The sequence below is a fragment of the Lissotriton vulgaris genome, chromosome 5 (genome assembly GCF_964263255.1).
Source record: "Lissotriton vulgaris chromosome 5, aLisVul1.2, whole genome shotgun sequence".
In the NCBI taxonomy this organism is placed as follows: domain Eukaryota; kingdom Metazoa; phylum Chordata; class Amphibia; order Caudata; family Salamandridae; genus Lissotriton; species Lissotriton vulgaris.
In genome coordinates, this window is record NC_141693.1 from 1,465,465,126 (window position 1) to 1,465,491,410 (window position 26,285).

General features: G+C 49.7%; 1 protein-coding gene across 7 annotated transcripts in view; it reads left to right on the top strand.

Moving 5' to 3' along the window:
• Nucleotides 1–26,285, top strand: part of RUMY1 (regulator of UNG2 and MKLN1 interacting yippee protein 1) — a 107,570-nt gene that overhangs the window by 45,888 nt on the left and 35,397 nt on the right. For 4 of the 7 annotated variants that reach the window (XR_015296018.1, XR_015296019.1, XM_086923420.1 and 1 more), the window contains 2 exons: nt 2,427–2,504; nt 3,311–3,435. Coding sequence is in view for 5 of the 7 variants with exons in the window: in XM_086923420.1 (XP_086779546.1) it covers nt 2,427–2,504; nt 3,311–3,435 (203 nt within the window). In the remaining 2 variants the exon portion in view is untranslated. Of the gene's footprint in view, nt 1–2,426; nt 2,505–3,310; nt 3,436–14,568; nt 15,820–26,285 lie in introns of those variants that run through there. The other 3 variants (XM_086923422.1, XM_086923419.1, XM_086923421.1) reach the window with 2 other exon arrangements.

Genomic DNA, 26,285 nt, shown 5'->3' on the forward strand with positions numbered 1-26,285 from the left:
TGAGGCCTTCATCTCTGAAAGGGATGAGGTACAAATGGGACAGGTTCACGCCTGTCTTTTCCAGGAGCAAGGTGGCAACTGTGACAAACTGAAGATAGAGCAATGGAATGCAAACCTATGGATTAACTGGTAGAAACACATATTGATGGAAGAACCGCCACGAAGTAGTTGTTGTGGACTCTGGGGGCGAGTCTTGACCCAGGGCGCTGCAGCTTAATTTACCACCTGCAGCCTCTTGGGGGTTTTGAGTCTAATTAGCAGGCTCCCATTCCCTATCTGGCATCTCTCAACCGCATCATCCTGCCTATATTAACCTTTGACCTGGACACCATATCCCCCCTTACGAAGCAGCACTGCGGTAGTGGCAAGGGTGTGCTCAACATTGGGTGGGGGTATATAGCTCCCTGATTACTCTCCCTTTCACTAACCAGAGTAGTGAGATGACACATTTCTATTCCTGGCAGTGCAAGACCTGAAGGAAATGGAAGTGAAGAGGACATGTCATACACTGCCTGCAGATTGTGAGGGAAGGGATGCCATCACTCGGCCCAGCCTACCCACTCGGCTCCTTATTTCAGCAGTCTTTTAATTTAAAATTATAAATTGACTGTGCTGCATTTATCTTTGTGGGGTGTCCCAACATAGCGCCACCTGAGCTTCATCCATTGCAGGTGCTTGGGATAACCTTAGGTTATCTAAATTACTTTCATTTACATGAATGTTAAGTAAATCTATCCCACACGGGTATCCTGAAAACCTGGTGAATCAGAGTTGGACATTCTTAGGGGTGGGAATTACTATCTTCGTGTGGCTGGAGGGTGTTTGCCAAAGTCTCTGAAGTGAAGGAGGAGGAGACGGGGTCCCCCACCCATAGAATTTCAATTGGTGTCTTGTTAACAAGGGATGCTGCTTAGATCTTCCTGAGCACTGCTTGGCATATTGTACGCTTAAGGCACGGGACTGCAGTTTCTGTTCAAGGTAAGGACGTTTTTAAGCAAGACCTGTCCCTGATTACTGCTTCACAGGAAGGCGGAAGACGGCGAGATGCAGAGATCTCATATGTCACTGTGCCCTTGTTTTGAATATTTCTGCTCAGAGCTATCATCATTCTTACTGCTGGGAGAGTTGTCACTGTGTACAACGGATGTGTCCGAGGAACTATTGAAAACTAGTTCTGAAGCCTTAGCCAGTGCATCCACTTCCCCTGTCTGGAAAATGTGTAGAAAATGTGATCCAAAGTTCCCCAGTGATTCCAAGCCGATCATGTCAAATAAATGGAGTGCTGGGCTGAGTACTCAACGGACTGTTGTTTAACCAGAACTGGTACCTACATTACAGCTAGTCTCCCAAGATGCGGACATCACCAAATGTCTGCACTGTCTGTGGAAGGAGCGTATAGCCTGCCTAGCAACCAATCTGCCTGCTGGAAGAGAAAAGGAACAGTGTGCCTGGTCCTGCGGGAGGAGAGACTGTCTAGGAGGAGAAGTTCCGGGTGTACACAGCACTGTGAACAATGAGAAGGTGAGCAACTGCAAGGAGGTGAAGCCAGATGCAACCTGTGTGTGGTGTGGTCCTCGGTCTGCCTGAAGGTATCTTGTACCAATACTTCCAACAGTGCTAAACAATGAGTGTGAACCAAGCCTGCCTTCAGAGTGAAAGGCTGGTGCTGCAAACATCTGTGTTGGCATATTTTGTGGCTGTGGAGATCGAAACTGCAGAAGACACCCACATGTTCAGGATCAGCCTGGAGACCAGAACTGCCATCCCAGTGCCTTGTCCGCAGACTAGAGCCGCCACACTGCATCTCCCAGCCTTCAAGGTCTGAGTGTGGCCGCTGCTGCAGCCTACAGTTCAAGAGTTGCAGCCAAACAGCTGCATATATCTGTCCCGCACAAACCGAACTGCAACAAGGAAATAGGTAACACCTGGGCCCAAAACTGTGACTGGATTGAGAGACTGAGGGAGGAGACCGAGGCCTGCAATACGAATTACTTGATGCTGTGCGATTAAAGTACTTTTGTTAATGGTAAGGATAAGCACTATGTTTTTGTGTCTGTTGGTTGACTGTTGAATTCTGGGCTCTCGGCGCTTTCTCTCTAAGAAGCCTTTGAAATGCTTGCTCTCGCTAACCTGAGAATCAAGTGCAGAAAGAGTGTATTTGGAGCCATAATAGCACGGACCCCAGGACACGAGGGGAAACTAACCCAAACCACCATAGTTGGGGCCCAGTTGGCGTGGTCTGCCTTGTGCTCCCCGAATGGGGTCTAACATCCAAAAAGGTAAACACTCTGTTAACACTAGAGTATGTCTCAGCCCTTGATGCTCAAGTAAAAACTGTTCAGACAGTAAATCGAGCTCAAAGTCAGAAGTTCCAACCTCTCTTGACACCAACTCGTAATTCTTGCTCTCTTGGTTCTTCCTCTCAGTGCTGTGGACTTCGTTGGAAGATGCTATTTCACTGACATCTGTGAATGCAAGCTGAAGGATGTTGCCTGTTTGAAGTGGTGAGTATGGTCTTGTTCCCATCAGCCTGTCAGCTGGCCTCATGCAGGGAGCAGCACTGGACGCTGTCTGGCCTGAAGCAACACACGCTGCTTTATATGGGCTTTATTACATTTCACAGGCTGTAGTAGCTTTCGAGTCTAGAGTCCCATATATTAACTTCTTACAGAGGCTACATTTAAAAAAATGTACAGAACGCATGTTTGTTCGCAGAATCTGTCTGGTCTATTTCAGTTTCTCAAAATAGAATGCGTGATTGTTTGTAAAAAAAAAAAAAAGTGCAGATAGACACTTCTGAAGTAGATTCTTGTGTTAAGATTGTTGAATAAGCCTGTGTTGAAAAGTGCATAGTGCACCGTTAAAAAGTGTATACATTTTTCCAGTATGAAGACCCAATGTACACTTCTGAGTTGCGTTTTAGTGGGTGTGATTATACTTAGAAAAGTTGGGAATACATCGAACCAGCCCCTCTAGTCCTCTTTTAGGTATATCTAACCCTCTAATCTGAAAAATGAAATTATGGTATACATACAGATGTGATTCTGAATTATTTCTTTGGGAGTGTGTTGTGCATTTGCCTGACATAAGTTAAATTCTCCCCTTAAATTCTCCCCTCAACCCCACACTAACAATGAACATTCTGCTTCCCTCTGCTTCTAAACCAGCCGTGTTTTTCTAGGCCAGGAAGGAAGGCCCTCTCCTCCCAGTGGCTGCTTGGACAGCTGCTTGGGTGTTCAAGGGCAGCGGGGTGGGTGGTTCTGTTATGTCTGTCTTCTCACTTAACATGCTGTTGTCTTTGCTGCTCCAGTGGTAACATCGTGGGGTACCACGTGATCGTCCCCTGCCAGCCCTGCCTCCGGTCCTGTAACAATGGCCATTTCTGGATGTTTCACAGCAGGGCTGTGTTCGGAATCAACAGGATGGATCCGTCTGGTAAGAATGCTTTTTGTTACGCTGGGCACTTGGCCCAGTATCTGTCCACCTCTGGATTCGGTTCGGTTTGTCAGCATTATCTCCAAGTTAAGCGTGATTTAAAGTTTCCAGGGCCTGTGTCTCATTGCATCCCAGGACATAAGTCGAAAGTTTATCTAAAACTTGATACCTGTCGTTGAAGATCGAGTCCCAAATACACAACTTAAATATACAGCCTAAAAATAATAGAATTGATGTTACCCTTTAAACAAATGATCAAATATATGGTATTATGACCAGCTGCAGACGTTGGAATTGGGGAACCAGGTTTGAGTCCGGCGTCGGCTCAACATCCTGTGATTCTGGCTAACTCACTTACTCCCAGATGCATCAAGAACCCATTTTGCTATTCCTTAATAGCGAAAAATAACGATTCGCTATTAAGGAATAGCAAAATGCAATGCGTGGAGAAGTGTGGCTCAATGGTTAGAGCGGCAGACCCTGATGCAGAGGTCTAGCCCGGGACCAGGGTTCAATTCCCGCCTCGGCGGGTCTTGGGCTCAAAATTCCACGGACCTGATAATTCTCGCCTCGGTGCCTATTCCAATCATGGAGTTCCACTCTGCAACTCTGGGCAATAGCTTGCTTAATCTCCACAACGGCCCCCACAACGCTAAGGATGCCTGGCCTCCACCTTGGGGTTGCCCAGGAGTGGACGCCTCACAGGGAAAGCCAGGATAGGTTCCACAGCGGTATTCGTACAAGCGCCTTGAGACCCTTGCGGGTGAGTAGTGCGCTATGCAAGTATCAATTTACATTTACATGAAGAAATCACTAAAAAAAATAGCGATTTCTTAAAATTCCTTAATTGCGACTCGCAAATTTAGAGTCACAATTAAGGACTACCTCCCCATTCATTCCTATGGGCCTAGAGGCCCATAGGAATGAATAGGAAGACATTCTCAATTTGCGAATCTCAATTAGCGAATCGCAAATTGAGAATGCGATTTCAAAGGTGCAGGGGTGTCCAAAGGACACACTGTTGCACCCCTGAAATTGATCTGTGCACATATGTTGCACACACACATGCCCTTAGGGCATGTGTGTGCGCAACATGAAACTTTGAAAAATGCACTTTAGTGCATTTTTCAAAGTTTTTTGCAAATTACCATGAAGTTCAATGTCATGGTAATTTGCGAGCCCTATAAGCGAAATCGCTATTTTTTCAACTTTAATGCATTGCATTTAAAGAATCTCAATTTGAGATTCCTTAAATGCAAGTAATCGCAATTTTGCGATTTCTTAATTTGCGATTTTTGCATTTGGGATGATGCATCCCAAAATACCGGTCGCAAAGGGGCAGATTCTGAGAATCTGCCCCTTTGCGAGCAGATCTTACCTTGATGCATCTAGGCCTTAATCTCCCCGTGCTTACCAAAACATTTATGTGCCCTTGTGTAAGGTAACTTGTGCTCTTGTAAAGCGCCCCAATGCCCTTGAGAAAAGTTCATACTACATACAATTGTAAAAAAAAATGTTTTTTAAGTAGAATTCTAAAATAAAAAAATCAGTGCACATGTGTGCAATATTAAATATAACCATTTTCTGTTTAATATTAAAAGGCCTTATAGCATGTATACAGACAAAATCAGATACTTGCATCCCAAGTACCATAAAAGAACTGAAGTTAATCTTTCTCAGTGTAAAGAACCTCTTTTTGCATATTATTCACCCTCGTATTTTTGGACTGATGCTGCTGGTTTTTCGAGTCTGAGTGCACTGAGGCCTGATAACCATACCTCAATGGTGGGGTTCTAACCTCTTACAAAGTGCATGTTGAATTGACTACCTCCAATATGCAGATACTGACTTACTTATAAGTCCCCAGTATATGGGACCCAGGGCATGTAAGGCACAGTGTCTACTCAGGGCTGCAGCACTGATTGTGCCACCCTGTATGTGACAAAGTACAAAATGACTTCCAGCCTGCCACTGCAGCCTGGAAGGTCAGTGGTAACACTGCTAGTTTGACTTTGCCATTCAAACCAATGGCAAAGCACCCACTTCCCTTTACAATACATGTAAGTCTCCGCTAAGGGAGGCCTATCGAGCCCTAAGGCACTAAGTTGTATATTATTAAGTAGGACATGTATGCACTTTCAGCAACACTTCTAAATTGCAGTTTAGCTGTGGGAAAGTTAATATTCCCATTGGCTAACAGAGTTATCCGCTTACCACTCAGCCCGGCTAACTTCTGAATAGGACTACTGATGTGGGGTATTAAATTAATCGTGCCATTAAGCCTGACTTGATGTTCAAGTCAAATTGAAAGTTGCCATTATAAAAATGCAACTTTTAGGAAGTTGTTACTCTGTGCCACTGCTTCTCCAGTGACTTCACATGGTTACTGGCCGGTCCTTTTAAACCAACAAAGAAGAAATTGGCACAGAAGCTGAAATATAAAAGTAACATCTTTATTAACCTCAAATGAGGGAGACTACATCACACAGAAGACTTAAACTAAAAGAGGCAGTCTGAGGAGTACAGAAAACAGAGGCCTTATATATGCTTAGGGTTACATAGTCAGCATAACACCAAGGGGCAGTCCAGGCACATGTAAGCATGCAAAATGCGTAATATGGGTATACAAGATCTGCTTGCTCAACAAAGTGGAAGGAGAGTTACTTCTCCATACAGCAGCAAAAATAGCTTGACAAATCTACAAGCAGAGCAGGTGCATTCTACTAGCTAGGCTCTTCTGAGCATGTGCGAAGGCGGAAGATGCTAAATATAGTTTGTTTCTAGGCAGATTACAAGAGCAGTCAACACTGAGGGAGGACAGAGCGCGTGGCAGCACATGGCAAACAAGATGGCTGCTAGAAATACAAAATGGCTTTCAGCTCATGCTAACAAATCCCTGCAATATTTAACAGAGAGTCCTTTTAGCATGAGCTAAAGACATTCCTATGATCCAGTAGGAACACAGAAAATATTTGCACATTAATTTTCATAAATTTATCAATATCCTAATTCATTGCTAGGTGGGCATTTTCCATTCTAAACATTTCATTAAGCGGGTATATGTGAGGCATAAGCAGGAATACAAATGGAACGGAGTATCGGGTCATCATTAACATACAGATAGCAGGAGAAAGTAATGACCACAATTACAAACAGAATCATCATTTTTCTAGTCCTAAGCAAAAGCAAATCCTAAAATAATCTAGTAAACATTTTCAGGGCTCCTATGCATTGCAGTGACCATCTATTTCAGTTTCAGATTATCTAACAGGACATCTCTAATAAAAACATTTTCCAACTGACTGTTACATTTTCCTTTTTTGAGGGCTAGAACATCAATTATATTTGGGACCAGGAGGACCACACAGGGCCGTAAGAATTAGGACGAAGAGCTGCAAAGGGCTACTCCTCCTCAAAAATGGGACGACTAAAGGGGTACATTATTAACAAGTTAAAGAAGTCGTCCTTGGAGAAATTGAAGCCGCTGTACAACCAAGCCAGAGGGGAGTCTTCTCCCTGTGTCCGTTTGAGCCTCACAGGCAGGCTCTTGTTGTTTCCACGGTGGAGCTGCACAACTCGCAACTCAAGAATCACAGCCCAATTTCAAGGAAAAAGTCTCTTCTTTCAGGATACGGCAGTCACCCACCAGGGCAAATGCTCTTAACGATCCTGTCCAGTGTCTCAGGCAGTGCACCAGTTTTCTTCACTTCAATCTAACAGGCACCAGAGACATAGCACCTGTACCCTAAACTCAAGTCCTTCCCTAACTCCTGTATTGCTCTGTTGGCGCACTGCTCATTCGTTGGGGCCACACATTGCATCTAGTGTACCCAGGTATCTCTTGACCAACAAACAAAGGTGCAAACTTGCATTCACTTTGGGACCAGGATTCAGAGGCCTGATGCTAGGATCCCTGAAGCAACCCTTGTTTCAAAAGGGGGTCACCACAAGCAAAGCCTCCTTGCCATTCTGGTCGGTCTTTGACTCTCAGCTGAGCATCAAAACTTAATCTACAATTTCTCCTTTCTGATTTGTGACCCCGTCTTTCGCCCAAGACAGTGGCAGGGGTACACATTACATCTCAGGGGTCCACCTTCACTGAGGTCCTAGTTGCCAGCAATGCCTGTGCTGGTTACCTTCACTTTGGCTTCAAGCTGGACTGGTGCTGACGCTGACTCCCCAGGCTGAATCTGATGTCCGGGCCCCTCTGGCAATGGTTGTAAGGCAGCAAATATCTATTGGTGGACAGAACAAAAGGTCTTTAGACCAGGCACAGAAACAGTCTATCAACAGAGAATACTTCGTAATCTTTGGACGCCCCATATATTGGCAAGGCACCCAAGAACCACTTTCATCTATCTATGAGAGAGTTAAAAAAAACAACAGTCTGGACCTTTTGGCGAATATAAATGGAATTCTTTGGTGAATTGACAAGAGTAATACATCACCCAATCCCAAGCAGCCAAGGAAGTCTGTATTCATTTACTAAATTGTGAGGAAAAGAGAAAAACAACGCAGACATACTCTAAATCCTAACATTGGTGTATTCCTGTGTACTAATCTGAAAACCCTAAAAAAAAAAAAAGGAAATGTTCTACACTTTTGCTCATAAATTTTACATTATTTGTACGGGACTGCAGACACTTCTAAAACGATTCTTCTTCATAAAAGCACCTACATTGTACGCTTAGGACCATGCTCTCATGTTATAGGAGCAACAGGAAAAATCAAAAACTGCTAATTTAACAGAGTTTCTTATCTATAAAACATTTCATTCAAAATATTTTTTTTGCTAAGGATCACATGGTCATCTTCCCTACGTTCCAAACTATGCAACATCAGCTCTAATAAGGACTGTCAGTTTATTTACACAGACTAGCTAATAACAAGCATTTACAATGCAATGGTTTTGCCTTTGTTAAAGTTAGAGCTATTGGCATTGCTCTTGACATTATTTTCATTTATGTTTTTTTTAACATAAATAAATGGCATTGTCATTTACAATGCCACTAGCTTTCTCTCGCAAATGACACACACAAACACACACAGAGCCCCCCCACACACACCCCCACACAGAGCCCCCCACACACAGCCACACAGAGCCCCCCACACACACAGCCACACAGAGCCCCCCACACACACAGCCACACAGAGCCCCCCACACACACAGCCACACAAAGCTTCCTACACACACAGCCACACAGAGCCCTCCACACACACCCTCACAGCACCTGCGCCTGACCCAAGACCACCTCGCCTTCAGGAAGAAGCTCAAGACCTGGCTGTTCGAGCAGTAGCAGCACCCCCCCCCCCCCCCAGCACCTTGAGACCCTCCGGGTAAGTAGAGCGCTCTATAAATGTCTATGATTGATTGATTGATTGAACTTAATACCGTTCCTCATATTTATTTCTGGTCGAGGTAGGAAACCTTAAGGTGATCGGAGTATGGAGAGGAATATAGTGGTCATGGTGGACTCTTAATCGGATTTCTGCTTTATTACCAGCTATGCTGCAGCATTGACCTTTCCCATGAGCACCTGGGAAAAGGTCAACATGTAACAACCAATCAAGAGTCCAGTATGTGTACAAAGCCAGTCGACTCTTGGACCACTCCCTCTTTCTTTCCTGCTCCAGCAGTTAAGTGCACCATTTTTCCTACACTCCTCTTATGGCTTTCCCCTACCTGCCTGGGAAACTCACAGTGAAGCATTGCAAAAGAATACAGAAATCTACGAGAAACTAGATTTGTGTTGGGAAAACCCTCCCTCAAAGGTCCTGCTGAGTTCCCAGGGACCTGTAAAGTGCACTGTATGAAATGATTCATTGATTGCGTCCTAGTTAAAGACACTGACCTTTGCAGGGTCTCTGACACTTCTTTCAAGGTAAGGGATTGTTGTAAAAAGAAAGGTGTCATTAGCAATCCTAACTAGCGCACGGCACTCGAGTTTACCTGATCCCTCCTGAGAGGTCAGCAGCAGGTGGGGAACGAGGGGACTCGGGGGCCCTATCACAGCCCACATTCCATCTTTCCATGCATTTGTTATAAAATTATTTTTACATCCCCCGTCTCCCCAGAGAGAGCGTCAGCGCGTGGAGTCTTCTTTCTCTGCCTACCGTGACTTTATTTTAGACATGTATAATGCATCTATAGTGCAGGGGGTGAATGTGCGCTATACAATTTTAAAATGGATAAATAAATAAAAACTGTATGGATAGCATCCAATCCGCAGGCATCAAAGTGATCTGCAATGTGTTTAATTATGTAGAGGAGTAAACAAAGCCTACAACGGAGCTTCGAGCTGCCACTTAAAAAATCAAAAATGAACTTAAAAGGAAAGCAATAAATGGGTTTGTAAAAAGTCCCTGCTTTGCTAGGATGGATTCCCTGCGGCAGGCGCAAATTGGTCCAATTGTTTTTAGAGCCCGATGTTTATGTCAGCTAATGTCCATCTTTCAGGTACATACCGATAGGTCTAGGGCAGTACGCTGTAAAGTGATGTTTTGAAATATGTATAGCGGGATGTATTTTGTGCAATTGTTATTTCCAGGTATAATGTTGTTGATTTACAACTGTCACGGCTATGCCTATACTTTAAATGTATAATTAACTGGATTGTAATAAAAAAGGAAGTAGTTACTCAAAGTCAATGCAAAGTAATAAAAAAGTAACACAAATGATGAACCCCCAGGTGCACATTCGCAATCCTGAGTTACGGGGCCGCTCTGGGCACATCAACCTGCCCACGGCACTCCCCTACGCATAGGAGCGAGCCGGAGCCCGCCCGCACTCACCGGTTGTCTGAGGCGGCGGCGGCTCCTCTCCGCTGGGCTCTTCTGGGAGACGGTGGCAGGGCTCTCTCCTCGGGAGAGCCTCGCCGGAGGACGGTTCCTTCTTCTTCCCGGCAGGAGCGCGGGGTGGCCTCCCGTCCGCTTCCTGGTTTCTCCTCACTCCAGCAGCCAATCACCGCGCAGGTCGCCCGGCGAGCCTCCCGCAGCCTGAACCAATGGCAGCGCGGCTCCCGGGTGACGTCAGCTATGGTTCCCTCGGCTTCTCCGCGGCCCCGGGGCTGCAGCGGTGATTTTCACGGACAAAACGGCTGTGCACAAAAAGCGCTCAGGGGGAAGCACAGTGCTTCGGACTGACTGACTGCCTGCCTCTATACCGGCCATCGCACAGGAGCAGGAAGGCCATCGCACAGGAGCAGGAAGGCGGTGCCCTCAATCCCGGACCAGATTCGGGGGCGTTCCCGAGAAGAGGCTTTCGGCTGACATAGCCAAAAGCCAAAAATTCTCGGGAACGCCCCCGAATCTGGTCCGAGATTGACGGACAGTTACCTCTCCCAATGGCTAGCCTCCATTTATGGAGCTAGCCAATGGGAAGAGGGGGCGGAGACCCGACGCCACATACAACTCATAAGGTTTTTTGGCGCATGCGTACTGAAGTACGCATCGCCAGTCAAAACCTAAAAAGCAGACCGCGGCGACCCACCTGTCACTGTGATCATCAAAGCACAGAGTGTGAAGCATCTCTTTCTTGGTGTACAAGTGACGCGCTCCGTGGCGGTCCCAACCACCTTCCCAGATGCCGGGACAACAGAAAACGCCACTGAGTCTGATCCATCAATTCATCGCCTTAATGCATGATTTCAGATGACTCTGTGTGATGCAATTTGGTATCGGAAGGGTTATTTATCCCCCCATTGGTAACAGGTCACATACTTTTTGGGGAAAACTAATAATATTTATTAACCGTTTTACATTTACTCTAATTAAAATCGCAAGGGAATGCTAATTTCCCCAGCCTAAAAGTCTCCCCCCGGAATCCCCCCTCCACCCCAGATTTTGCCCAGTCAATGTGCATGTGACTGTCTTGACATCCACCCTGCTTGCTGCCCATGAGGCGTCAAGTGGATGTCTTCGAAGTGCAGTAGAGACGGCCACGCCCAAGTGCCCTGTCCCAGGGGCCTTGAGCCCAGCGTGATTAGTCCAGCAGGGGGCGCCCCAGCCCGGCAGCTGTGTCCCGATCTCAAGTCAAGTCAAGTCAGAAAATTTATATAGCGCACTACATACCCAGAGGGTCCCAAGGCGCTTAGAAGGGGAGGAGGATTATTTGTCAAATATCCACGTTTTGAGTTGCTTTCTGAATGCTAGGTGGTTCTGGGTAAGGCGAAGTAAGGCGGGGAGTGAGTTCCATGTTTTAGCAGCCAGGTATGAGAAGGATCTGCCTCCCATGGTGGTCTTGTTGATGCGAGGAACGGTGGCGAGGGCTTGGCTGGAAGAACGTAGTTGGCGGGAGGGGGTGTATAAGGACAGTCGTGAGTTGAGGCATTCTGGTCCGATGTCGTAGAGTGATTTGTGTGCGTGGGTTAGCAGTCGGAAAGTGATCCTCTTATTGACGGGTAGCCAGTGGAGGTCTTTAAGGTGACCAGAGATGTGTTCGTTGCGTGGGATGTCTAATATGATCCTGGCTGAGGCGTTTTGGATTCGTTGTAGTTTCTTCTGGAGTTTAGCGGTAGTGCCTGCGTAGAGGGTGTTTCCGTAGTCCAGTCGGCTCGTGACCAGCGCATGGGTGACTGTTTTCCTTGTTTCGGTGGGGATCCAGCGAAATGTTTTTCTAAGCATGCGAAGAATGTTGAAGCATGAAGAGGATACGGCGCTGACTTGTCTATTCATTGAGAGTGAAGAATCCAGGATGACGCCTAAGTTCCGTGCGTGGTCTGTCGGGATGGGTGCTTTTCCGAGGGCTTCCGGCCACCAGGAGTCGTCCCATGCAGAGGGGGATGTACCTAAGATGAGGACTTCTGTTTTGTCTGAGTTCAGTTTCAGGCGGCTTTGTTTCATCCATTCGGCAACTTCTTTCATTCCTTCGTGTAGGTTAGTTTTGGCGGTGCTGGGGTCATTGGTGAGAGAAAGGATTAGTTGAGTGTCATCCGCGTAAGAGATGATGTTGAGGTTATGTTGGCGGGCGATGGCCGCGAGGGGGCTCATGTATACGTTGAAGAGGGTGGGGCTGAGTGAGGATCCTTGTGGTACGCCACAGATGACTTCAGTGGCCTCGGATTTGAATGGTGGAAGGCGGACTTTCTGAGTTCTTCCGGTGAGGAACGAGGTGATCCATTCAAGTGCTTTTCCTTGGATTCCGATGTTATTGAGGCGTTGTAAAAGGGTGCTGTGGCAGACTGTGTCAAATGCTGCAGAGAGGTCGAGGAGGATGAGGGCGACTGTGTCTCCATTGTCCAGTAGAGTTCGAATGTCGTCTGTTGCTGCGATGAGGGCGGTCTCAGTGCTTTGTTTGGCTCGGAAGCCAGATTGTGAGGAGTCGAGGGATTTGTTGGCTTCGAGGAAGGCGGCGAGCTGGTTGTTGACAGCTTTCTCGATGACTTTGGCCGGGAATGGAAGGAGCGAGATGGGGCGGTAATTTTTGAGTTCGGTGGGGTCCGCTGTGGGTTTCTTCAGAAGGGCGGTGAGTTCAGCGTGTTTCCAGTCTTCCGGGAAGGTGGCGGAGTTGAGGGAGCTGTTGATGACGTCTCGGAGGTGCGGTGCTATGACGGAGTCTGCTTTGTTGAAGATGTGGTGGGGACATGGGTCTGTGGGGGATCCTGAGTGGATTCAATTCATCAGACGGATTGTGTCCTCAGTGGAGATTGGGTTCCAGTCGTTAAGGGTGTTCACGGGGGGAGAATGTTGAGCAAATGGAAGGGTGGGTTGGTTTCCGGGTTGGTTGTCGAAGCTGTTGTGGATGTCTGCAATTTTGTTGTGGAAGAATAAAGCCAGGGAGTCGCAGAGGGCTTGAGAAGGGGTGATGTCGTTGGAGTTGGCCGAGGGATTGGAAAATTCCTTGACGATGTTGAAGAGTTCCTTGCTGTTGTGGGCGTTGTTGTCAAGTCGGTCCTTGAATGCTGTTTTCTTGGCCTTTCGGATTAGTTGATGGTGAGTGCGGGTGGCGTTTTTGAAGGCGTCCTTGGTGCTAGTGGTTGGGTCTTTTTTCCAGGCCTTTTCGAGGGAGCGGCAGAGTTTCTTGGACTTGTTGAGATCATCGTTGAACCATGAGGCCTTTTTGCTGGCAGGTTTGTTTTGACGTTTCTTCAGTGGTGCTAAGGTGTCGGCGGTGTTGGATAACCATAGGGTGAGGTTGGCGGCGGCTTCGTTTGCGTTAGAAGAGTGGGCTGGGGTGTTTAGAAGGAGCGATGAGGAGATCTGGTCCGTGGTGATTTTGTTCCAGTTTCTTTGCAGAGTTGGTTGGAGGTGGTTGGTGGGTTTTGGTTTGTTGTAGGTGAAGTGAACGCAGCTGTGATCAGTCCAGAGGAGATCCGTAGTGTGGCTGAAGGTGACATGATTGCTGGAGGTGAAGATGGGGTCGAGTGTGTGACCTGCGATGTGGGTGGGGGACGTGACCAGTTGTTTGAGTTCGAGGTTGGCGAGATTGTCCAAGAGGGTGGTGGTGTTGCGGTCGTTGATCTTTTCAAGGTGAAAGTTGAGGTCTCCCAGTAGGATGTAGTCTTTGGAGAGGAGCGCGTGAGGAGTGATGAAGTCCGTGATGTCTTCGCTGAATTTTGCGCGGGGCCCTGGTGGTCTGTAGAGGAGGGTGCCTCTGAGTGTGGTCTTGGGGTCGATGTGGATCTGGAAGTGAAGGTGTTCGGAGTTGGTGAGATTGGCGTCAGAGCTGGTTGAGATGCGGATTGACTTCTTATGGACGATGGGTTTACCTCGTTGAGGATAGGCGGGGGTTATGTGTCCCAACGGAGGCGCCCTTCTAAGCCGCAGGGCGTAACTTAGAGCGCGGGAAAAAGTGGGAATGTGGCCAGCGTCTGAGGAGTCTTCTGGCGGGGGCTCCCCTCATTCTTTCCAACAGGGGGGGGGTGAAATCACGAGTTTCGTAGTACACAGCAAAACCCAAAACCAAGTGATTTTCCATCCGACCCATTTTAATAGTTTGAGAAAGGAGCACTGTTACACACATGGCTGGAAGCAGTCACAAGCGTGGCTGCAAGCATTATCAAACGCATGCTGCAAACATGGTCACACACATAATGCAGGCTTATGGCTGCAAGCACTGTTGCACTTTATAGCTTTGTCTGAGATGATTGGCTATCGTTTCAAGAGCTCTAATGTGATTTTTACCACCTTTCACAGGTTCGAACAGAACATTAAAAAAACAAGAAGAACCGCTAACAAAAGCAACAAAAAGGAAGTTCTAGAATGTAACCAATTTCCTGTTTTTATATCTCAGTAACACGATCTGATCTTCCTTACACACGCACAAGAGCTTCTACGAACTTGTATTTGCCTATTCTAAAATGCAATGACAAAGGGAGACGAGCGTGTGGTGATATGAACGCCGCTCGCGTTGTGCACATCTCTGGGAGGGCTGCGGTCTGGAGCCCTCGGCTCGGCGGTACTGATGCAGCGAGATCGCAGCGGCGATGGAGGAGTCTGCGGCATTGTGTTTCTTCACTCTCCGCCTGTGCCCCGCTCCAGCACAAAGGATGCTGCGCCCCTCCTCTCAAAGTGACTCGAAGAGATGTCTCGCCACTCACCCCTTCACCCAACGCACACAGATTCCTGCTTCTCCATCAATGCGCAGTGGCACGCGAGAGACGTTTGCATATAGAGCAAGAGACCTCCAAGGGGCTAACTAACGTGGGACCGACGAGATGCCTTCACCAGCCCTAGAGACAGCACCGCCTTTGCCCCCACCTCCGGAACACTCGCTGCTGTGCCTCTTCATTACTGCGCAGTAATATGCCAGGTTTGGAGCTGTGTTTAATGTGTCCAGGTCTTCATTGGATACGTTGTTAATGACTGTAAAAGAGGACATTCTCTGGTCTTCTGTTAATGGGAATACAAGTTTTATAGGATATGCTTCAATTTCAGTAATGATACGGATGGTAATAAGAAGTGAGTGCCAAGTTGTATAATTCGGGTTTTTTCTATGTAGAATGGTGTTAGCCCTAAATATACTGTTTTTTGCTACTTGATGTAGCAATGAAATATATATAGCGCTGAATAACAGATTTTTTTTAGGAGGTCTAGTTGAATGGAATGGGGTTTATAAACGCAGACATCGCCCGACAGGTATAGCAATCCATATATTAAGAAAAGTATATGAAATTCGACGGAAATGTTGGCTCACTGACATTTAGTGAGAAAGTAAGTTCTACTGGTAAATCCTTATAACTATGCAGATGGCAGCCCAAAAGTATAGACCGGTTTCTCAATGCAGTGTCAAAAATAAAAGCAGCTTTAACGTCATGTGATGTACATTTATATTTATAATTAGTATTAGCACTTTAACTTATTTATAGGCCGATTTCTCATTCGAGCATTTGAAAGTTATTGTGTAAAATGTATTGAAATATTAATTGCAATAAATACATTAATCGCAAATATATCTACAAATATTCCATACGAGCAACATTTAAGCCACGCTTCCGACGGCAGTAAGCCTATTCTAAAAATTGTATTAATCTTCGAATAAATTCATATGTTGTAGAAAAAACAGTATAGCATTTGACCCACCTCTGGCACTGCACCGTCCGTCGTCACGGACAGTGTCACTAAAGTATGTTGACCGCGTGCGCTAGCTCTGCTTTTTGGCTCAAGACATTCATCCCTACTCTCTGCTTCCAAGCTGCCCAAAATCTGCCTCAAATTTATACATGACCAAGTCATGGGAAACTGAAAACGCTAAGTTTTCCGACGAAAAATCGGCCTGTGTGATGGGATTGTTAGCAGGGTTGCCGCCGTTCGCCGGAGCACAAGGAGCGGTTGTCACCTCGGCCTTGTTTCTGGTTCCAACCTCACTTCAGAGAAATGCATTGCGTGGGCGCGGCTTGCCTCGGTGGCGCGTGGGGGAAGGGCGCGCGCCGCAGCCCGAGCAGGAGCACTGCATTGATGAGCCCCAGTCTCTCGCCTCGTCTCTGCCAGCTCTTTCACACACTCACTCTTGTTATCGCCCAGACAAGCGGTGTTCTGCCAGCCTCGGCGTAATGCAATGATTTCTTCAGACAGATGGAGAGCGGGCACCGGGGGGAGGGGGAGAAACAGGTGCGTCTAGCCTGGCAGGCCTCTGAGCACGTGGCTGAACACTGAGCTGTGAGCTGGTTGTCTGAGCAGTGTGCATTTGAAGGGACGTGCCTGGTACGCAAAGCCAGTCCTAGTGACGGTATTTTTGTGAGCTATAGAGGTGGGCGCAGGGCGAGCCAACACATTAACTCCTCACTCCAGCAGCCAATCACCGCGCAGGTCGCCCGGCGAGCCTCCCGCAGCCTGAACCAATGGCAGCGCGGCTCCTGGGTGACGTCAGCAGTGGTTCCCTCGGCTTCTCTGCGGCCCCGGGGCTGCGGCGGTGATTTTCACGGGCAAAACGGCTGTGCACAAAAAGCGCTCAGGGGGAAGCACAGCGCTTCGGACTGACTGACTGCCTGCCTCTATACCGGCCATCGCACAGGAGCAGGAAGGCCATCGCACAGGAGCAGGAAGGCGGGTGCCCTCAATCCCGGACCAGATTCGGGGGCGTTCCCGAGAAGAGGCTTTCGGCTGACGTAGCCAAAAGCCAAAGATTCTCGGGAACGCCCCCGAATCTGGTCCGAGATTGACGGACGGAGCCCTCTCCCAATGGCTAGCCTCCATTTATGGAGCTAGCCAATCGGAGGAGGGGGCGTATCCCGACCCACACACACAACTCAAGAGGTTTTTTGGCACATGCGCATGGCCAGTCAAAACCTAAAAACTAGCAATGCCCTTGCAAAACTATGTAGCATGGAATAACATACAATAATGGTGTTATCACCTTAAGACTTGTAGAACAAAAACTACCCACATCTAGTTCCCCTTAAAGGTCAAATAAGGGAACAAGAATCTAGACTATTTATCCTGTCATAATTTCATCAAACAGGATGGCCAGTAACATAACATATATACTTATTCATTGTATTAATGCTAACAATGTTTAAAACAGTATTACTGAATAGCCAATTAAATGTCTCATTGCTATTTCACAGACCGCTTAGACAGGCTAAAAAAAAATTGAGAAAGAGAGAGAGTAACATACATTTTACATAGCCTTAATTTGTAGAGGAGCTAGCTTCCTTCCCTCGTTTTGACAGTAGGAAACCTGAAACAGGTTTCACTTCTGTCAACACTATCAACCCCTATTTGTAGCAACTGGGCATAAACAAAGTTATAGGAGGTAGATAGCGCATTTGAGAGAAGTAAAAAACATGAATACCCAAACCCCAATCCTTTTAGCAAATGTACAAATGAAACATGAGGGCGAATGAATTCAAACTAAATTTCATTGCCTCAGCTTTTACAGTAATCCTTAGACTAAAAGCATTAGTGCTGTATATAAATATGACAAAGCTTATCTGTTAATCAAAGTTCACATATACCATTATATATACAAGTACACAAAACCTGGGCACACATATAATTATTGACAGTTCACAAAGTAATACAAGAATATGGTCAACACCGGATGTATGTCTTGTAGCTTTAATGCGTGTAGAAAACATAGACAAACGCCAGCCGACACGTGTTTCGTCAAAGGACAATGCCAGTGACTCTTCAGGGCTTTACGAACGTCATGATAGAAATCGGTTGGGGGGGCGTGGCTTAGCAAGCCACAATGGCGGCTGTGTCCTGCTGAGGCTCTGCGATCGGGCTAGCATCCTGCCCAATTCCTAAGATCGCCGGGAGCCTCATTTCTCCACAACCCCACCCGTGGTGCCTCCCCCAATTGGTGGCACCCCCCAGATGAGCCGCAGAGACTGTTCGTGAGCGGCACGCTCCGCAACATCTGACATCGGAGCCGGGTGCCAAATCCCAAAATGGCGGGCGCGGCTCCGGATCGAGGATTCCTACGCTGTCGGAGGCAAGCGGCTTGATCGGAAGCCCTGAGAGATGCAGATGACCGACGACGAGGAACCCCAGGGACTCGTGAGGCCACCACACGGGGGAGTGCCCCGCACCGAACTGTCACCCGTGGTCGCAAGATGGCGGCCGGCACCCCAGAACTCCGCCGACCCACCGCTTGGGACTGGACGAGTCCCTGATCCAGCCTAAACATCAGCCTAGCCGGCCACCGCAACTCGCAGACATCCAGGCGCAGCGAGGCGCCCGCCGGACGTCCGTGTCCTCTGCTTGGGGCGGTGAGTGTCGGCCCTTACCCCCCCTCTTCCCTCCGGGGATTCCACCACCGGCACCCCACTACTCCTCTGCCCCCTCTCAGACCCACAGGGAGGCACCCGCCACATCGTCCCCCAGCCGAAGGGACCGGGACTATTCAGCGGGACCCGGGTGCCTGACCCCAAAATGGCGCCCGTGGAGACCGGAGCGCCATAATCACTGCGGATCCCACCCAAAGAACGGGAGTGCTCCTCCTGCGTTAACGACGCCCTACCACCACCTCGGATCCCCGGGCCTCTACTACCCGACCCCCGGCACGGAGACCACAACATACGCCAGAGGGGTCAGGGGCAGGATTCAACCGCCCTCGAGGTGCCCCCCCCTTTTCATCTGCGGCACCTGGATAGTGGTGCACACCCGTGGACGCCCGTGCGGCCCTCCGCCACGCCGCTACCATCACCTGTGACTGCCCCAGGACCGGAGAGAACTAAGTGACCAGCCTACACTGAGCTACCGCCTGCCCGGGCGAACTGAGAGACGGAGGCCCGCCGATCCCGGAATCCACAAGGTAGCGGGACCCTCCTGCCAGCACTCATGGGGAAACTGAAGGCCTCGCAGGTGACGGCTATCCCTGAAACGGCCATCGAGAAGATGCCACACACAAGGACGTGGACGCAAGCCAACACGCCGCAAACCGACCCTACGCTATCAGCGAAACTGGATCAGGTGTTGGCGGCAATTGAACTGTCCCGACTCTCAATGGAGGAGAGTTTGGGTGTCCTGACGACGGACATCAGCCTGATTCGCGACGACCATCGCAAGCTGGCAGACAGAGTGAAGGAGGGAGAACGGATCGTGGCCGAGCTACAACCCACGGTGAAATCGCAGGAGGCAGACCTGATGGAGGTCCTGCGCCGCGTGGCGGTCCTCGAAGAACGTACGGTGGATTTGGAGGGACGCTTGAGACGGTGTAACATCCGCGTCCTGGGCCTACCGGCGGGAGTCGAAAATTCGGACCCTCTGACCTACATGGAGTTCTGGACCAGATCATTCACCCCTGAGGCGCAACGGTCGGCATACTTCTCCATTGAAAGAGCCCACAGGGTCCCGGCCCGGGCGCCCAAGCCAGGCCTTCCTCCGCGGCCCATGTTGGCTAAATTCCTGCACTTCCGAGACCGCGATGCGGTGCTCCGTGCGGCCCGGACGGCGGGCCCCCTACAAGTGGAAGACCAACATGTCATGGTGTTCCCAGACTATGCCCGAGAGGTCCAGCAGCAGCGATCCACCTTTCTGGAAGTTAAAAGGCGCCTTCGCGCGAATGATCTTCAATACTCCTTGTTGTTCCCGGCCCGCCTCAAAGTGCTCCACAAAGGGAAAGCTCTATTCTTCAACACTGCGGAGGAGGCGCAGGATTGGACTGAGTTTAACTGCCCGCTAATCCCTAAACCCGGACCCCAGAGGACACGCAACAACGACTCAAGACGATCCAGAAGACGGGGCGCGAGCCGTGCCCGATCAGGCCGCCCCAAAAGCCAGGCATCCTCCCCCACGGGTTCACCCGATCTCACGCAAATCATGCAGGAGCGACGAGACGCCCTACGGCGGTGACAGAACTGCACACGTCACCTCCTGCATCAGATCTGGAAGGCCATCCGCATCTGTTCACCCCTGAGAAAGACCGGGACAGTGATGGAACAATGTCGGGGTTTGGCCCAATCTCTTCCCCCCCTTCGTTGCGGCACACACATTGGACGCTACCCTGGCCAGCCAACCTAACACCTCTTCGTGATGGATGGACTGTCAACTGCTATATCCTTCTCATGGTTGCCTACTGTATTGCGCGACGTCTAGAAGCCTAGACTGCTTAACCAGATAACTGTATGTGCTAGCGAGCGATAGACATCTCTCCTGCAAGAGCCCGACCCGCGCACAGGCCCAGCAGCGACACACGCTGCCACCCCCGCAGATTCCTGTTGTATTTCTCCCCTAGTGGGACACTAGTTTGGATATGCCACCTCCGGTGATATATCCCCAGTATTGGGACTGTTACCCACCCAAGGTTCTACTTGTTGTTAACCCCATCGGTTCCTCCCCCACGATTGTGGAAGCTTGGCGCGCAGGAGCACACACGACACATAAGCACTGGTGGCCCTCGGGGACTGCAGGAGGGTCCCTTTCCCAACCACGACACCCTAAGGATGGCGGTCCCACAATCAGACATTAATGTCCTTACACTGAACGTACGGGGCCTACACACACCCAGCAAACGCTACTCTGTTTACTCCTACATTAAGCGTATGTCAGCTAGTATTGCATTTCTGCAGGACACGCACATTAACGCTACCGAACTCAACCGTTTGCAGGCCAAATGGCGAGGGACCTTTTGTGCCACACAATACTCAGCATTTGCGCGCGGCGCATTAATCTGGGTCAGACCGGGCACTCCCTTCCGGGTGCTCCGACGGGTAGTGGATAAAGAGGGCAGATATGCACTTCTGGAGGGGAATACTAGACGGACAGGGAATCCTCCTTGGCAGCATTTACGCCCCTAATACGGAGCAGGATAAATTCTGGGACCACCTCACAGGAATTTTGGCCCAATTCACCGCAGTTCCGTGGGTGTTGGGAGGTGACTATAACTGCACGCTAGACCTCACCCTAGACCGCTCGCACCCTCACCCCCCCCCCCCCCCCCCCCCCACACACTCCCCAGTCCCACGGCAAGCGGAACTCTTCAGGGCATGGACCTCACATTGGGCGCTCATTGACGCATGGCGACACTTACACCCACAGGCTCGCATTTACTCATTCCACTCGATTCCACACAACCTCCGGGTCCGTCTAGACCGATTCTTATGCTCTGCACCAATCCTCCCTAAGATAACATCTACAGATTACCTAGGTCGGACCCTCTCAGATCATGACGCCCACATCCTTCGCTTGACCTGGAGCCCCCCACACCCGCCAGTCCCCACCTGGCGCCTCCCTAGAGATTGCCTATCAGACCCAGTCTTTAGAGACGCACACAAAACCAGTATACAAGATTACTTCTCACACAACACGAACACGGCATCGTCGGTACTGGTGGAGTGGGATGCGTTTAAAGTAGTGGCAAGGGGAGAATGCATCAAACAGGTAGTAGGGGTTCGCCGCACATTGGAACGGACACTCCTATCCTCAGAGCAGAATTTAGCTGCACTCACTAAACGGTCTGATGACTCTGAGGAACACGCCGTGCTCACGGCCGAGGCTAAGACAATATATCAGACTGCCTGCGCTGATCTCCGAAAATACAATTTTAGGGCCTACGCCTCTAGGGTGCATAAAGACCGAGACAAAACGGGGGCACTACTGGCCTGGATGGCGAGGCAGGACACCGAAATCAAGCCGATCACGGATATTATCAACCTGGAAGGCGTGCTGGTGCGTTCACAGGCCGAGATCCTTCTGGCGTTCCAGCGCCACTATGCACAAGTGTACGGGACCCCAGCCCAGTGTTCCCCGTCTTCTGTGGATTGTTTTTTAGACCCGCTGACGTTACCCGCGATATCGGATGATGACAAGCGCACACTCGACGCCAAGATAGCACCCTCAGACATCACCCAAGCGATACGTGCCATGTCTCGGAATAAAGCGCCGGGACTGGATGGCTTCCCACTAGAATACTACTCGACATTCTCTCCCCTAGTGGTCCCCCGACTATCTCGGATGTTCGGGGCATCCCTTCATCTAGGGAAGCTACCCCAGTCACTGCGGGAATCCGTGATTGTCACCTTTCCCAAACCCCACAGGGACCCACTCCACATGGGGTCGTATCGTCCCATCACGCTCCTGTCGGCTGACTGTAAGATCCTCGGGAAAATCCTAGCTGACCGGTATGCACAGGTCATGCGCCCACTAATCCACCCCGACCAATGCGGCTTCGTTCCGGGGAGGAACACCTCCCAGAACCTCCGCCGAGTCTTCTATGTCCAGGATCAGGTACGTGACCGATTCCCCCGCGCCGCCTGCCTCATTATGGACCTGGAGAAGGCGTTAGACACCCTCACCTGGCCCTATCTATTCTCAGTCCTGCGGCGCCTGAACATCGGCCCGACGCTCACGGCATACACATGCCTTCTGTACACCGATCTGACCACGCGTGTTCGTATTGGGAAACTCATATCGCCGGCGTTTGGAGTTCGGCGGGGCACGAGACAAGGGTGCCCCCTGTCGCCTCTCTTATTCGCGCTAGCAGTCGAGCCGCTGGCGGTTTGGCTGCGCCTGGAGGGTGTGAACTGGGGCATTCCGCTCGCGGACGGCACACATTGCGTCTCCATGTACGCAGACGACCTCCTCATATACGTCCGAGACATCGAGACTGATCTGGCCCCCATAGGGGTAACGCTGGGGGAATTTGCAGACGCCTCGGGACTCCAGGTGATTCAGAAAAGGGGGGGGGGGTGAACTGGGACAAGTCCACGGTCTACCCCCTTCACTCGAGTCTACCCCCCCGGGAAGTCGAGCTCAGACCGCATAAACTCTCCTGGTCCGCAGAAGCTCCCCGATACCTCGGTGTCCACCTGTACCACTCTCCAGCAGACATATTTGAGGGTAACCACCGTAAAGCACTCGCTGGCCTGCGCCCGACTGTTGCCTTCTGGAATAAACTCCCGCTAGCCCCAATAGGACGGATAGCCCTGGCTAAAATGGTGATGCTTCCCCGACTCCTCTACCACTTCACAAATCTACCGGTAGTGCCACCCAGGTCCTTCTTCCGAGACGTCGACTCCCTCCTAGGTACCCTTATCTGGGGCGCGGGCCAACACAGGGTTGCCCTGAAAACCCTCCAACTTCCCACAACGCAAGGTGGGCTTGGAGCTCCGTCCTTCGAGTCTTATTTCCTTGCGGCGCAGCTCCAATGGCTGTCATACTGGACGACGGACCGTTACCCCCAGGAGACTTTTACCCCGGCCGACAGTCACAACCCCGGAACTCACCCGTCTGCTCCTCCCGGGCAACCAAACCACGGCGAACATACCCCCTCCAGGTAGCGATAGCGCGCCGGTGCATGATGCGGATCCACCGGATGTCCCCCAGTAGACCTCCATACTCCCCGCTACTACCGTTGATAGGCAGCCCCAGGCAGGACTCCTACTTCGCGGCTCCACTGTTAACCGAATGGTCGCACTGTGGCATCACAGATATGGAGTCGCTCTTTGAAGAAGGCCAGCTGAAATCACTCGACCGACTGGTCGCTGAATACGGGCTCCCCCCAGGTCAATTCCTCAGATAGACAGTTGCTCGATGGGTACCGGTCCCATTATAATCTCCGAACCGGCGAGCCAGACACGCATCCAGTAATACCTACTATCCTACATATGGGAGTGGGACGCCACTTGGTCACCTGGCTATATAAATCTATCCGGGAACTCTCGCACGCTCCCCTAACGACCTTACGTGCTACGTGGGAGGAGGACATAGGTCGCACACTACAAGACTCGGAATGGACTAAAGCACTCGAGGCCCCAAAACGCGTCTCTAGGAATGCCCGCTTCAAAAACATCCAATACTATATTTTACACAGGGCATACCTCACCCCAGCGCGCTTGCAGAAGTTCTATCCCTCCACACCATTCCTATGCCCCAGATGTTGCTCCCCTGATGCAGATTTTCGTCACATGTTTTGGAGTTGTCCCAACCTTCACCCCTTATGGCGGGTGGTGCACGGAACACTGTCGGAACTCACAGGTCTTACCACACTAGCCACCTGGGAGTCCAGCGCACTAGGCATTTTTCATGTCCCTAAGCAAGAACCGGTGCATAGGCGCTTCGTGTCCTTAGCTCTCCTGTTGGCGAACAGATGCCTAGCCATGCAGTGGCGGTCCCCGGAGGGCCCCCCTATAGCAGCATGGACGGGGGCGGTCTGTAAGTGGGCGGCGGCGGAAGAGGATGCTCTTAGGGAAGAGGAAGCCAGGGGCACGCGTAAAATTCCCATTTCCATGGAATGGGCCTTGCTCCTCCATAGCTTCCGGCAGTCCTTGCATGCAGGGAACCCACCTACTCCTCCACCCCCCCCCCCCCCCCCCCCCCCGGCCGAGAGGGCCAGTAGTCTCTGCCTAGTGTCAACCATCCCAGGGCCGAATCCCGGTGCCCCACGCATCCTGGTCAATTCCCATCTATCATATCACCCATCCCATCACTCACATGCACGGGATGTATCCACCCCCTGTCCGTCCCTCTCCCCCTGAGAGTGCAAACTGGAAAGCCCTGTACTCCCCCCCCCCCCCCCCCGACGCCCGTCACCAGTATCCCCCTACCTTGACCCTGCTAGCGCCCACATGCTTCCCCCCCCCACAGTTTTGTCCCCCCCGTTCTCTGGTAGCACCACTATGCGAACTGTACAGACCCCGATCCTACGCCCTCGAGGCGGGAGCTCATATGCCCACTGTTATTCTCCGTCCCCTTGGCGGAATACGTTTACTGTATCCCAGCCTGCAGACATATTTGCTCGATCTGTGCTAATTGTACCAGTTATATAAAACAAGAAAACGTTGCGCGCCTGGCTGATCGTGGCTGAATGTTGACGCCACGTCAGCAGATGATATACTATGATGCAACAATAAAAAACAAATTAATTTTTTTTTTTTTTTTAAATGATAGAAATCGGTTGTCCGGTGATAATTCCAGCGTCTTGTCTTGTCGGAACGGGTAACTCCGATCCTCGGAGTTACCCGTTCCGACAAGACGCTGACAGAAGTGCTGCTTTTTCAGTTTTCTCCGTGGTCTCGGACTCACCCGCCCGTCTGACCACCTGCTACACTTAATCATCCACTTTCTTTTACCCGCATCCGGGTTGGAATTATCACCGGACAACCGATTTCTATCATGACGTTCGTAAAGCCCTGAAAAGTCACTGGCATTGTCCTTTGACGAAACACGTGTCGGCTGGCGTTTGTCTATGTTTTCTACACGCATTAAAGCTACAAGACATACATCCGGTGTTGACCATATTCTTGTATTACTTTGTGAACTGTCAATAATTATATGTGTGCCGAGGTTTTGTGTACTTATCATATAGTGCAGGGCCCTGCGCCTGTCCTTTTTAGGGGTTTTGGGTTTCCCCCTTTCCTGGCAGCACCATACCCCTCAACTACTTCTTGTACTAAGTCACCCTTTATAGCTACCTGTTTGAGCGCCAAGAGCCTGTCACACCAAACCCTGCACAGTAACCATATACCATTATATAGTTTTCTATCATATGAGTACATAAAGTGATTGCTTTTGCCAAAAAAAAGTAAAACTTCTCCTTTTCTCCCCTGTTGTCTTTCAAAAAGTTTCAGAGGTCAAAATGTCAAAGCAAACTTTACTCTGGGAGCCATGCTATTCTTCTAAATATAGAACTGACATTTAACTCTTCCCAGCTGTCTTATTCTGTGTGCGAATGCAGCCCCATTACCCTGTTTGTCAGTTTAGGGTTAAGAAAATAACTTCTGCTCATTTTTTATACATATTTTCAATTATAAGCAGTGTGCACTATACTTTTCTAACAATATAGAAGTCAGCTGTTTGTATTATACCTAAATGTATGCATTTACTGAAGCCTAAGGCAGATTAAAAACTGCTCAGAATGGCAGAATTTGTTTTTAAATTAGAGAATTTTGCCCAATTTCGACTTTGATATTTAGGGCACTTAAAAAATGAATATCCTATAATTTTTTTGCATAATAGTCATCCTCAGA